This window comes from Barbus barbus, assembly GCF_936440315.1.
Source record: "Barbus barbus genome assembly, chromosome: 21".
NCBI lineage: Eukaryota > Metazoa > Chordata > Actinopteri > Cypriniformes > Cyprinidae > Barbus > Barbus barbus.
The window spans coordinates 2,385,679-2,401,294 of NC_136749.1; the positions used below are offsets into that span (position 1 = coordinate 2,385,679).

The 15,616-nt window shown below is 37.3% G+C and overlaps 1 protein-coding gene across 3 annotated transcripts; it reads right to left on the reverse strand.

Annotated features, from left to right (window-relative positions):
• Positions 1 to 3,863: 3,863 nt before the first annotated feature.
• LOC306887164 (very long chain fatty acid elongase 4-like) lies at positions 3,864 to 15,383 on the reverse strand. Of its 3 annotated transcripts, XM_079444709.1 has the most exons (8): positions 15,192 to 15,343; positions 15,026 to 15,097; positions 14,700 to 14,790; positions 11,798 to 11,985; positions 9,686 to 9,766; positions 7,965 to 8,136; positions 7,512 to 7,639; positions 3,864 to 6,246 (listed from the first exon to the last, which is right to left on the reverse strand). In XM_079444709.1, the coding sequence occupies exons 3-8, from the start codon at positions 14,764 to 14,766 to the stop codon at positions 5,935 to 5,937; spliced, it is 948 nt and encodes a 315-aa protein (XP_079300835.1). In that variant the 5' UTR covers positions 14,767 to 14,790; positions 15,026 to 15,097; positions 15,192 to 15,343; the 3' UTR covers positions 3,864 to 5,934. The 3 variants fall into 3 exon arrangements, with proteins under 3 accessions (XP_079300835.1, XP_079300836.1, XP_079300837.1); XM_079444710.1 differs by lacking the exon at positions 15,026 to 15,097 and having other exon boundaries at positions 15,192 to 15,383; XM_079444711.1 differs by having other exon boundaries at positions 15,026 to 15,197.
• Between the last annotated feature and the right edge of the window lie 233 nt (positions 15,384 to 15,616).

Sequence of the window (15,616 nt, forward strand, 5' to 3'; positions counted from 1 at the left end):
CCTTTGTGTTATTGATTCATTGTTTCCATGCATTCATGATGTTCTGTCCGTCAGCCCATTTGTTCCATGATTTGCCTCAGAGATGGCAGTGTTTAATTGACGTAATACACAATGTGTGTGTGTGTGTGTGTGTGTGTGTGTGTGTGTGCAGGGCGGGGGTGGACAGTCACGTGACCCTCTCTGTCCAGCTGGTATCTGAATGCAGGCCATGCAGCAGCTGGGAAACGTAAGGCAGGGTTTCTAATTGCTGCCATTAGCGGAATGCATCAGCGAGGAGTCTATTCAGTGTAATGGATGGGTGTTTCACAACTGGGAGTCTGTAATGATGAAGTGTGTAACCATATGACAGAAAATGATGTGTTTCATTTGAGCATAAAGTCACCTATCTGGACTGAAACAAACCCCAGCCTTAAAGGGATAGTGTCACCCTCAGTTTGTTCCAAACCTGTATGAATTTCTTTCTTCTTCTGATGAACACAAAATAAGATGTTTTGTTACCAAATAGTTTCTGGTCCCCATTAACTTCCATTCATTTTTTCCATACTATGAAAGTCAATGGGCACCAACAAATGTTTGGTTACCGATATTCTTTAAAATATCTTCTTCTGTGCTCAGCAGATGACAGAAACTCATACAGGTTTGGAACGAACTGAGGGTGAGGAAATGATGAATGAGTTTTCATTGGGTTTTTTTGGTGAACTATCGCTTTAAGTATTGTAATGTGTTTCTGCTACAGACATGAACGATTCCTCAAATAGTGCTTTTCTGAACAATTCACATCAGATCACAGCAACACCTCGAGTTATGTGTCACTACCGTTTGAAAGTTTAAAAAACAGTAACATTGTGAAATATTTGTTTTTCTGTTTTCTATGTGAATATACAGTACATTAAACTGTAATTCATTCCTGTGATCAAATCTGTATTTTCAGCATCATTACTCCAGTCTTCAGTGTCACATGATCTTCAGAAATCATAATAATATACTGATTTACTGCTCAACAAACATTTCTGATTATTATCAATGTTGAAAACAGTTGTGCTGCACAATATTTGATGGAAACCGAGATGCATTTTATTTTCCAGGATTCACAGATGAATAGAGAACTGTGTTTACTGTCAATTTTGATTACTGTAAAGCATCCTTGCTAACAGCATTAATTTCTTTAAAAAAAACCTCACTGACCCCACATTGTACTTTATATCTGTATACATGTTTGTCTGTGTGATCTTCTTCTCTCTTTGTTTTCTGCATTCTGCAGTAGTTTACTGCTATTTGTGATGGGAGGAATAAAATAAAGATGATTTGAGTGTCCGGCTGGCAGGAAGAGGATTGCATTACTGCGGCCTCCGTGGAGAATCAGAGCGAGAGCTGCAGGGAAGAACAGAGACGCCTGTCTGCTTCCTCAGTCACATGAGGAGCGAGCTCTGATCGAGTCCGGACTGTCAGGCTGGATGCTTGGCTTGCCTTCTTTTTTTGTCAATGAAATGGGTTTATGTTTGGAAAGGGGATTTTTAAAGTACATTTCCATGATTTAAAAAAAATCAGACAGAGAATCTTTAATTCTTTAAATAATAATGAATTTCATTGTTCATCCTTGTTCCTCCTAACAAATATGTTAGATGCATGAATGCATGAAAACAAATTATGAATGTTACAATAGAAGCAGAACTTGCCAACAGGTTAACATAACATAAACCAACACACATGTATCATGTCAATATATATATATATATATGAAGAGTTTATTTGCAAAAACAGATAACTGCTTTTTTACATTTTCAAAAATCATGTTTTATTGTGTTTTATTGTGTTAGTTAGCTGTTTTCTTAGTTATTTTTTACCCCAGTCAAAATAACCCAGCTGCAGTTTGATTGAGATTAATGCACAATGAAAAAAACATGATTTCTGAGAATTGTTAAAAACAGAGTTATCTGTTTTTGCAAATGAACTCTTCATATATATACTGTATGCATATATAAATTATTCAGACACCAGATATAATTTTTTGATATTTGTTTACTTGTGGGTGCAGGACACTATAGCTCATAAATGCAAGTAAAAGAGAGCAAAATAAAGTAAATTGTGACATATTATACCAAAACCTTCTTCGTACAGTGGACTACCAGTAAAACTGATCATTTAGGAGCAACTATACACTTTGACGAGAGCATGTTTTGCTTAAGTGTTTAATTGCTAATGTGACCTTTTTCCACCACAGACTGAACACAATGAAGCACTGCTTGGTGATTGGTTGATTGGTAAATTGGTATTATCTAATTATGTACTTTTACATTTAACCAAATTCATTACATACCTTTCTATCAAAGTTATCTGACATTATCAAGATCAGTTTGTTCTTTAACTGAGTTCTTGTCATATTTCATTACCATTTTCTAAACGATAGCGAATAAACTGTGATAATGTGAGAAATGTTGAAGAAATGTTCAACATATATATTATAACTTACCATTTTTTCAGTGTAGATATATAAACAAATTGTATTCAAATATGAATTTTGTTTTTAATAAAATAAAATACATTTTGCAAATAAAAAGTGTTTTGTGTACTTCATCATAGTCATTAGTACTAAAACTGTCACGTGTCATAATCTCTTCTTCTGACTGCAGCTGAATGAAATGTGTCACATTAAAGCATCAGACACTCATTAGCAAGAGCAGATGGTAAATCCCATCAGTCAGAGAGCAGGTGTGGTCCGTTACTATGGAAACCTTTGTCTTTGCCTAGGAGGAGGAGAGGCGGCGCTCTGATTGGTCCTCTGTGAATGAGTGAGTGGGCGGAGCTCAGACCGGAAACAGCAGAGGAGAGGCCTGTGCAGCAGCTGAACAGAAGAGGCCTCCACTGATAATGGGAAGAAAAACCTCATGTTAGGCCACGGAATAAAACCACAAAGAACATAGAAATACACTGATCTTTCTACTGAGGGTTACAGTGTTTTGTTTTGTTGTTATGATTATCATATATGGGTTGATAATATGCATGAACTTGTTTTGAAAAGAAAACTTCATAAATATTTATGCCAGTATGTTATAGCTACTCTACCCAATGTTTCTTAACAGTAACATTGTGAAATATTTGTCCAATTTCAAATATGATTTCAATATTAAAATATGATTTATTTCTGTGATGCGCAGCTGTATTTCCAGCATCATTACTCCAGTCTTCAGCGCCACACGATCTTCAGAAATCATAATAATATACTGCTCAAGAAACATCTCTGATTATTATCAATGTTGAACACAGTTGTGTTTCCCAATATATTTGCAGAAACTGTGATACATTTTATTTTTCAAAATTCTTTGATGAATGTTCAAAAGAACAGCATTTATTTGAAATATAAATCTTTTGTAACATTATAAATGTCTGTACTGTCACCTTTGATTAAATTAATCCATCTTTACTTACCCCAAACTTTTAAATGGTAGTGTATCCACAATGATATTAATATTAATAATAATAACAGGTACAATGTACTTGTTTTATTGTGGTATAGTTAGGGGGTGGTGGAAGGGTCCGTGCAATTATAGATGTAATAACATAAATTAATCAGATGTAATTACATGCAGGGTTTTCAATATAAGCAAAATGTAAAAACATAAGTGCATTGTATCAAATTATTAATTTAAATGCTAGTAATAGGTAAAGACACTTAAGTGGGTCCAATTATTTTATAAAAAAAATACATATTCCATCTATTCTCTCAAATAATAAGTACTCATAATAATAACATTTACTCAAGACATCTAATATTATAAAGTACCAGGCAAGATGCTGCTTGAAATGTCATGTCCACCACACATTTCTGGGAAATGAAGCGTCTGATAACAGTGACTATGCATTGGCATTTAGTTTATTTTTATATACAGCAATGTATATCTGTCATTTGAAAAGAAAAGACAACGAGCAGTTGATGAACAATGCGTTTTCAAAAGCACAATGTACAAAATTGCACCGAATATACAACATTATAAAAAATTCAAGACAAAACACATGATATATTTCAGGAAATATTCGAAATGAAAAACAATGACGTGGAGCTTAAGACTTTATTTACGCACAATACAGTATAGTAGCTACAAACATATTTCCCAATCCTGTTTAGTTCAGGTTATGAGATTTCCCAATCTAACTACAAGCCGTGTTATCCTGTGAGACACTTGATCATTCAAATGCTGATGCATGATGCATCCGTCCTAGCCAATATCAGTGACTAAATGATCGGTATTGGTCTGATTCATCCGATAATGGAAGCAGATATTTGATCCGTTTCAAAGCCACAGAAGCACTGAACTGATATTTATCTTTCCCATCATTCATATTGGAGGCTTGATTGATTCTGAACACTGTTTTTAAGACAACAGACAAAACAACATAACTGTATATTATCAGTCGTTGGTCTTGGTAAGTTGCATCTCTAATTCTGAGAGAAGCTGAAGCTGCATGATGTGTGTTTTAAAGCACTGGACCGATGGTATATCCTGCTAGCAGCTAAACAACTGACATGAAACATGAGCGCTTCAAATAAACAGACACTTAAATATGCTTTACAAATAACTGATATACAGTGAGGTCCAAAATCTGTAAAATGAAGATGAAACATTTCAGACTGTGCACTATTTCTAGGTGACTAATCAAATGTAAGTAAATGAGTGTCACTGATCACGTCACTCTTTGTACAGACGGCCAGATTCTCTTCTTCCAGGAGGGTTTTGGATCTCAAATCATGCTGGAGACACTTTGTCATGCTGATAATAGAATCAGTGAAGAAACCTCACTAGTCGACTTTTGGATCCCACCATAATAAATGATGAAAAACCCATTGATATCTTGAATTCGTTCTTATAATCATCGTACACTGATGAGACGCGGGGCTTTTCTGGCATTAGGACAGCAAAGTAAAAAAGGCAGACATGTGCCAAACTTAAAGGTATAGTTCACCAAAAATGAAAACTCTGTCATAATTTACTCTCCTCAACCAGCTATTGACCTCCATATAGGGCTGCATGATAAATCACAATCGATATCAGGCAAAAGCTGCAATATTCATGCATGCATCTCGTCAGTGAAGCACGGTTCTGTGATCAGTAGCAAATCTCCATCTGAAGATTTAACTGCTTCCATTGATTCAGGGTGACTAATAAAAACACGACTACGACAATATATGGTTTATCTGAGCTCTTATTATTATAATTTTACTTATAATAAAGTATATAATAATGCAATGCCTTTATCACTATATAAATATGTTGCGTGCCTTTTTCTTTGTAAGAAGATCATCATCTCACAGAAGGATTTATTTCAAACACTCGACTGATGTTATGAAGTGAGTTTGGAGGAAAAACATGTTATTAAATGTGATATTTTCACATGCTTTCAGATAAAGCAGCATTTAATACACAGAGCCGTAGTTCACTGAGAAGCTACGCAAACAGCTGTCATTATCGCGTACGATTTCATAATATCGATGTATAATATCAATAATATCGTCTGTGATTTTTTGCGTAGCTTGTCAGTGAAGTACAGCTCTGTGTAGTAAATGCTGCTCCATGTGAAAGCAGGTGATGGAGGTTTACTATTAATCACAGAACCGGCTTTACTGACAATCACATGCGATTTATCGTGCAGCCCTACTTCCATAGTATTTTTTCCATATTTTTTTGGTTACTAACATTCTTCAAAATATGTTCTTTTTTGTTTAACATAAGAAAGAAACTCGTACAGGTTTGGAACAACTTGAGGGTGAGTTAATAATTTTGGGGTGAGCTGTTAAGGAGGACGGTAAGGAAAGATATTGTTCAGTCTCTCTACATCTAGTCTCATTTCTCTCTCTCTCTGCAGTCATACTGTTTGTTGACCATTAGGGATTGACCGCATGCGTGCGAACAGCTCCTGACCTTTAACCTGTCAGCCGTTTTAATCACGCTTCGCCCTGCCCTTCCTCTTTCTCCTGCCGCTCTCGGCCGCTGCCGGTTTCTCGCCCGTCTTGCCAGCGTTTCCGTTACTGGAGGTCAGGGCCCCGTTGGAGGCTCCGTTATGAAGGGCTTTGCCGGGTTTGGCTGCGGTCTCGCGGCGGGGCTGGCGGCGGTACGTCTGGTAATAGAAATTCCCAAAGAGGATGATGAAGGTGAGGGCGTATCCGATCAGACACCAGTGCATCCACTTAGGGAACGGGCAGTCGGAGTACAGCGACAGAGCCGTGTGGCCGATGGTGACGTGAAACTGGACCTGCGGAACAAATGACAACATAACAATGAAACTTATACAACATACACTACCTTTCAAAATATGTTTTTTTAATGCTCATCTATAAACACACAGGTTAGTTATGTCAGAGGACTGACATAACGCCCCCCTCCTGGAAGGCGCGTCCCGTGCTCTGGAAGCCCCTCAGGACAGACATAGACAGGATCACAGGACGGGGACCTCCAGAGCGGAACAGACAGAACGGAGGCCATGGCGGAGCAGGGAGCTCAGGAGGCCATGACAGGTCCCTCAGCCAGGCCACTCCAGCCGGAACCCTTCTACCCTCCCCCAAAATTTCCATGGGACAGCTAGGGGGTATCAGGAGCCCTCCGGGGCTAAACAAACAGGACAGAACAGGACAGGACAGCCCTCCGGGGCTAGACATACAGGAACAGGACAGGACAGGCCTCCGGGGCTAGACACACAGGAACAGGACAGGACAGGCCTCCGGGACTAGACAAACAGGAACAAGACAGGACAGGACAGCCCACAGGAACAGGAAGCCCTCCTGGGCTAGCTTGGAAGCTGAGGCTTCTTCTGGGCATGACAAGGAATCAGGGACCCTCACAGGGTGAACGGCGGGCTTGGGAGAGCTGTGGACGGCGGAGTCGATCTCCCGTGAACGGCGGGCTTGGGAGAGCTGTGGACGGCGGCATGATTGAGGGAGCGGCAATCCGTGAACTTGACGAACAGCAGGCGGCCAGAACAAACAACTTTTCAAAAAACGAACAAAACAAAACGAGGTGAAGGGGCGCCGCTTACAGTTGTGGTCTGGTCTTCTGTCACGGTGCACACAGCAAGGATGAACGAGGAACACGAGACGAGGATGTAAACTCAAATGAACAGTCTTTAACATAGACATCAGGGCAAGGCAAGGCAAGGCTGACACAGACAGGAACACCGAGGAGTAACGAGTAGACCAGACGAAATCAAACTGAACAGACAGGACTATAAATACACAGGTTAATCACACAAACACAGCTGAACAGAATAAACCGATAATCACACTAAACAAGGACAGGAAACAAACCAAATAAGGAAACATGTGGTGGGAACACATGACATACACGACAGAGGACTGACAAATACTTTGATATAAAAAGTCACTAAAATCTGTACTTTAAAACTGGAATCATATTTATTTCTAAAGTTCCCCTATCTGAAGAATCACCCTTAAATTCCACATCATTCTCAAATTTGCCGTGTTTTTTTTTTCCCACAAATGTTTGTAAAACTTCAGCATTTACCATTTGAATGATGGTCAGATACTTCTTCCACCACAGAAATTTTTGTATTTTTGGACCGAATGCAGCCAGCCCATAATACAAGTACATCAGGACATGGATGGCTGCATTCATATGAGCCCCGAAGAACGCTGCGAAAGAGAAAAATACACATTCAGTCCATTTAATGAGTGGAAGATTGTCAGCAGACATTACATCTGATCTGTTAATCACACAGTTGTTGTACGAGAACTTGTAATCCAGCGCATGACTCATACAGTATGATGATGATGTTGTTCTTTTTTGGGTTTGACAGATGTGATTTGTATTGGAATTGTTGTTGTGTGGAAAACAGATACTTCTATCTTTCTCATTTGCATACAATGTACAGTATGTTTTTGTAACAATCCGAAGAGGAGTATGACAGAATGATAATTTTCCATTCCTGTGTACAGTGCTACTGTATTTGATACTTACACTGTCCACCGGCGACCCACTTGATGCCGATCCACCACAGAGTGAACATGGTGCAGTGGTGATAGACGTGCAGGAAGCTGATTTGGTTGAACTTCTTGCGTAAGATGAAGAACACAGTGTCAAGGTATTCAACACCTTTAGAAATAAAGTACCACCACAGAGCTGCTGCCACCTGCCAGACGAGGAGAAGAGAAGAGACGTCAGGGACTCCAGCGCTTATAAAGTCTCTTTATTCCACTGTGTTTTAGAGTCACTTTTACATTCTTTATAAAAAAACACAGAAAGAAATTATACTTTAGACCTATGAACTTGGATACTTTAAAATTCAAATTATTACAACCAAATGTATAGTTTTTCTTAAAAAAAAATGGTTCAAACACTATATTTGAATTTAATATTCATAAAAAAAATTATCGGAGATTTTACATTTTACAGAATTTTATTAATTGAAAGCAAAGAAATCGAGTTTAGAAGAGAAACACAATTTTGTTGTGTAGATCACAAATAATACGATTAATCAGACAATAAATCATTAAATAGACAATTTTCAATTTTCAACAGACAATTGTTTTTAAACCCAACCCATAATGTCACTTAATGTAAGTCAAGATTATATATACATACATACATACACACACACACACACACACACAAATTTCACAATAAATAAAAGCTAAATTAACTATAAAATGGAAGTAGAATTTTCACTTGAAATAAATCTCAATGTCTGATTTAGTTAACTTACTATAAATAAAGACAACTATGAAACACCGTAACAGTTTATTTTGATGTCTTTTTAAAATATGCATGATATTTTCTGTTATATACTAACAAACAATAACAATAATAAATTAATAAAAGCCACGATATTTTTTTTCCTATGGGGAGTGATATTTGCTATCAGACAAGGTTTAAACTGAAAAACATGATTTTTAAATTAGACTGATATAAAAATGCACTTTACAGCGGTCATGAACTGCATTTTTTATTGTTATTTTTTTATTATTTCAGAATGTTTCCTGTGGTGCACTTATAATGTTAGCATGATTTTTCCATCAAAAATGGTCAAATAAATAAATAAAAGCTGTGTTTGAACTAATGAGGAGGTTTTGAGCTCTGAAACTTACAGGATGTTTTTTAATAGCAAAATGACCTCTTACATGTCAAAAGATCAAGGTAAATTACATAAAATGTCAAGGTAAAATTTCTCAAGTCATGACCCCTTTAAATAAATGACATGGTCTTTTTTCAGTGCATATGGCTAAAGATTCAGCTGTTTTCAATCCTCACACAATTATGACTTAATATTTGCTCATTGAAAATCATAGCTGGGCAAAATCTGAATTTAAGAACTGGCTCCCTCTCACATGACTGTGTTTAAATAGCCACAGGATGATGAATAGGAATGACAGCAAGAATCCAAAGAAATGACTCAATAATTATATAAAAAATGAAAAATGTAATCTACTTCAAATTCAAATGACCATTCTGCATCCTAATTCACCTCAAATTCAGTTCAATGGTGCTCAGTCTAGCTGTAATGAATCCACGAGTGTGTGAGTGTCAAAGCCAGATGGTGTGTGTGAGTGTGTTAATGTGACATCACAGAGTGAAACCAAACTCCCCAGTTTTCCCGCTCCAATAACACACTTTAGGCCAGTAACCGGAGAGCAGAATTCTGCGTCTGGTTTCAGCACACAGTCTGTGATCAGCACACTCACCCTCACTTCATTGGGATCATCTGAGTAGTCCACAGGCTGGCAGATGTAGCTGTAGTTGGCCGCTCGCGCTGCGAGGAAGAGCTGAAATACAACAGACGTTTGGACTACTTTATAAAGGACAATTCCTCATAATTAGCTTCTTCATCTTATGCATAAAACAGACAGCAACTCTAGCAAGGTTACCATCACTAATGAAATCCACTGCCATATGAAAAGACAAAGACTATCACTGAAAAACGATATATGAGGAATGGTTCACCAAAACAAGTCCTCACTCTCAGGCCGTCCAAGACTAGGATGAGTGTGTTTCTTCATCAGGTTTGTAGAAATGTGTCTCTGCATCAGTGTCTCAGCAATGGATGCTCTGCAGTGAATGGGTGCCGTCAGAATGAGAGTCCAAACAGCTGATAAAAACACCACAATAATCCACACCACTCCATCCATCAGTTAACATCTGGAGAAGACAAAAGCTGAAACAAATTCTTTAAGACGTTTTAACTTCAAACTGTTGTTTTCCACTAAAATGCGAGTGTATAATCCATAATAATACTTCCTCCAGTGAAAAAGTGCATCTCCTGTTGTCTCTAGCATAGAAATCCAGCCACATGCTTGTTCAGAGCTGTTTTGGACTGTAAACGGTGCTTGATCTGTGCTGATTTCTCTAATTATTAACTGGAAGAAGCGTTATTATGAAGTATGGACTTTTGCTTTTATCAACAGTTTGAAGATAAAAACGTCTTAATGCTGGATTTGTTTCAGCTTTTGTCTTCTCCAGATGTTAACTGATGGACTGGAGTGGTGTGGATTATTGTGATGTTTTTATCAGCTGTTTGGACTCTCATTCTGACGGCACCCATTCACTGCAGAGCATCCATTGCTGAGACACTGATGCAGAGACACATTTCTACAAAACTCATCTACATCTTGGAAGGATGAATAGATTTTCATCAAATTATCATTTTTGGGTGAACTACTCCTTTAATGAAAATAAAAATGTGACTTTTCAAAAGAATGAGCAAGAAACCAAAGCTATGAATGTGCATTAAAATAAAAAGTAAAATTAAATCAGAAAACAATGTTATTTTTCTCATTTCAATCTATGTTGGCTGGTCTGATTTCATTCATTTATCAATTCTGATCCAAACTAAGTCAATGTTGCTGAATCATAAATGCCCAGAGTAACGGTTGATACAATTAATAGCTAAATATAGCAGCAGTGGTACATTTATAGCACATTTAATGGACAGCTCTGTGCTGCAGTTATCTGGTGCGGATCAATATGTCGTTTCTAATAAACACAGGTGTTTTGATCATAGGCAGATATAGGAGATGAAAACTTACAGGCTACACTGAAAAAAACGGTAACATCTAAATGAACCAGTTTTATTTATATTATTTAATATCGTTGAATCAATCGAAACACATTCATTTATACCACCAAAAGTACTTTCTATGGGTTAAACCAGGTAGAAATATTTCTTTAAAGTAATGATTGCAGGTTATTGCTGTGTACTGAAAAATAAGAAGAAGTCTAAATGATCATTTTCAAAAATGTGGCCCTGCAGCACAAAAGCAGTCATGAGTAACACAGGTATATCTGTAGCAATAGACAACAATACATTGCATGGGTCAAAATTATAAATTTTTTCTTTTATGACAAAAATCATTAGGATATTAAGTAAAGATCATGTTCCATGAAGATATTTTGTAAATTTCTTACTGTAAATATATCAAAACTTCATTTTTGATTAGTAATATGCATTGCTAAGAACTTCATTTGAACAACTTTAAAGGAGATTTTCTCAATATTTAGATTTTTTTGCTCCCTCAGATTCCAGATTTTCAAATAGTTGTATCTCAGCCAAATATTGTCCGATCCTAACAAACCATACATCAATGGAAAGATTATTTATTCAGCTTCAGATGATGTATAAATCTCCATTTCGAAAAATTGACCCTTATGACTGGTTTTGTGCTCCAGGGTCACATATGATAAAAGAAATAACTGAAATATTTATATAAGCTATAAAAACTAAGAAAACCAAAGCCGAGATTTAAAAATACAAGAACTAGTGTCATTTTCTGGGAAGCTGTGAGTGTGGGTGAGCTCACCTCTTTGAATATGAAGAAGTTAAGGATGACCATGCTGAAGTTGTAGAGGATGAGGGTCTTCCTCAGCTGGAAGGGCTCTCGGCCCTCCATGTACTTCGGCCCCAGCCAGAGGAACAGCAGGTACGAGGAGCTGATGGCCAGCGTGGGGAGCGGAGAGTCCATCAGCGGCCATTTCTCCACACGCTTGTCTACACACACACATCAAACCCCATCATAATACGCTTTCATCTGGCATCTACAAACACCCATTAACTGCACTGGCTTCAGTATTTCCTGCTTCCTGGCAGAACATTTCAGATTATTTTTTTCAAGTAAGCATAAAACAACACAATTCTTGTTCAATTTACATTGCAAGTACATTTTTCAAATGAATATAATGCATAAGTTTTCTATTTGTTTACAGAGAAATAGAAGGAACAGGGGAGCATTTAAGTTCACAAGCATTGTGAAGAGTGTCTTTTAAACCCATCCTAAAGGGCCGTTCACACCAAGCGCGATAATGATAACCTTATGAAGTTTTATTAATCTTTCTAATTCTATGAAAATAGTCAAGTTAACATCAGAAGTAGTGCTGTCAAATGATTACTAGCGATTAATCGCATACAAAATAAACGTTTTTGTATGCATAATATATGTGTGTGTTTTGTGTATATTTATTATGTATATATAAATACACACACATACAGTATATATTTTGAAAATATTTACATGTATATATTTATATTCATATAATTTATATTATAAATACATATATTTAATATATAAACATAACATACTTTTCTGAAATATATACAATGCATTTGTGTGTACTTATCTATGCATAACACAGTACACATATATACTGTAAACAAAAACTTTTATTTTGGATGCGATTAATCATTTAACAGCACTAATCAGAACTAAAACAATAACCAAGCAGAAGAGCGATATCGGAGGAATCACTTTCAGAATTTTAACTTTTTTTGTCCAGTTGAAGAATTATTAAAAACACTGACAGCCAATCAGAATCCATCCTGCTTTAAAGATCCTACATTTATTGCGGCAGACAACAAAACTGCAGCATACGCTTATTATAAACAGAACGCTATCATCTGCTGGCATGACGCTAATATAGTTATCGTTATGAGTTTATTTGACATAAAAAGTAGCAATACAGCTGCTATACATCTTCTTTGTCAAGGATCAGATAATAAAGTTGCATTAACTCATTTCCATTGTGGTCCTTGATTTTAGAAATGATGATGGGTTTGTTTGCATGTATTTCCACACTAGTTCACAAAATTCACACAAAATAAAATAACTTCACAATTATGCACAAAATGCAAATCAATTCTATTAAGCCCAACCAATCTAAAAACAGTTTCTTAAGAAAACCAACACTGAATATAGACAATATGTAGTTTTTGTTATCATCCTTAGTGTGAACTTGTCTCAATACTTTAAAAAGGATTTTAAAAGCAGTAAAATAAAACAAAATGTATTTGTTGGCTTTACATAATAATTAAAAATAAATAAATAATAACAGAAAAAAGACACTTTTGTACAAATAAAGCATTGAGTTTCCCAATAATGTTTTTTTTTGTAAGCACATTTAGGCAGCACGACTTTTGGGGTGTCATTGATTGGAGACAACGGATGATAAACAGCAATCAGATTGTCCGGTCTGTGGCCCTCCGCCTGATAGCCACCAGAGGTCGCCTTCCATCGAATTGACTCTTGCACCACACTACTGTTGCACGTCACCCACGGACTACAATTCCCATCATCTACTGCACTGACAACACACACACAGCTGATTGCACTAATCACACACTCACACCTGAGAACTATTACACACACCATATAAAGCACATTCAGTTCCTATTTGCTGCGTATAGCAGTCTCCTTCTGTTAGCTGCCTTACTGTGTTTCTGTTTAGTTCCAGTATTGTTCTGCGTTTATTACTCTCCTAGTTTTAGCTGCGATACGGAACCCACTTAGTTGTCTTGCCTTGTCTGTTTTCTCGTGTTTTGATTCTTGCCCGTGTTTCCTGGATTAACCCTTCGTCTTTCCGTTTGGACTGTGTTTGCCCCTGCTTGGATTATTGCTCAGGTTCTCGGATTACCCCTCTTGTCTAAACCCTTTGGATAATGTATGCATGCCCTCAGAATACTCTTGTGTGTTGTCCTCAACATATCTGATGTTTGACCCTGCCTGTGTTTAAACCACGTCTCTGTTTAATAAAAGCATGGATCCATACGCCTCACGTCTCGTTGGCTCCGTTACACAGATATTGGTCACACTTTGGTCACTGCCATGCAGAATATAGTGTCATGAAACCCTAAAACCCATTTTTTGAGATGTTATCATATATGAACAGCTTGCAGATCAGTGGAAACAACAGTAGCACTGATTAGGTTTATATTATTAAGGGAAAAGTGGTTATTTTTTCCTTTTTCGGAGCCAATTTGTTCTTCATGCTCTAAAAGCAAAATTAAACCAAACGAAAAGTGCTTTATAAGTACTAATAAATGCTAGTAATATACATGCTAATAAACAACTAGTTAATAATAGTGAGATTCTGAAGTAAAGTGCCTCTCAATGAACCTGTCAGTGAACATTTGGTAAAAGATAAATTTTTTTTCTTACTGTGAAGAACATTTAATCTAAAGAATCTTTCTCCAGAAGGTTTTGTGGAATGGAAATGTTCTGTGGATGTTAAAGGAGCCATCAATGATAATAACAAACCTTTATCTTTAAGCCAAATGGCCGAAAATGGCCAGTGTTGTGTAGTTTCAAACATTTATATTTGTTTGAATCAGAGAATCTGCTGTTGTTCACCGAAAGCGAAGCCTGCAGTATCTGTCTCATCATGGCACAATCTATAGCACTGACATCAGGTCACAGGGTCAAGAGCGCTTACCTGCGATGGTCAGACTCCATCTGTAGAATTCAACGGTGTCGTTGATTATATGCTTTATGATATCCATCGCTGAGACTCAAATCCTAATAGTCTGAGAAGAAGAGAGAAAAGAGGTCATGATGCTGGGGATGGGGAAGGGTGTATTGTGATGGGAGGAGGGGTGTAATTCAGCAGAACATATCTGCTCAACAACATCTGAATATATTACTGATGAAGGGATGCACTTGCATCATTTCAGTTGAAGTATATGAAAGATGCGGTCAAATATGTCGTTGAATATCAAACATACATTGGCAGACCCCCATCACAGCCTCTCCCAAACCCACCATTAGAAGAAGACTGTTATTAGTTCAGCCAGGTTACAAGAGATGCGATGCAAAAGACGCCTCTCTTACACCCTAAAACACACATAATCATCATCATCCAGCCAAAATCACAGATTTAGCGTTAAACTGGCATTTAGTGTCGTCGCAGCGATGCTTCCGTTCTTACCGTCGCGTAATGAAGGTCGCGAGATCCTGTTATTCCTCCGTGCTGAGAATAAAACACCTTCGTCCCAGATCTAACCGGATCCGCTTATAGGCCCGGGGCTGAAACAGACGGTAATAAACCCATCCGTGTATGGAGCATCCTAGAGGCTCTCTGGCATCACTGCGGCTGTCGGGTCGCTCCCCTGGACTCAGCGCTCTACTGCGCATGCGCACAAACAGGTGCATTCTCCAGCCCTAACCCTCCTCTCTGCGCAGGACCACACGATTTACTAAATACTCTTCTTTTCTTTTTTGCTACTTTGGATCTGTGTTTGATCCTACATTGCATATCTTTTACATTTTCAGAAGAGTTTTCATACTTGACAAAAGTACTTATTAATTATGAGTTATTTAGTAGTTTTTTAAAATAATGATTTATTTTTCTAC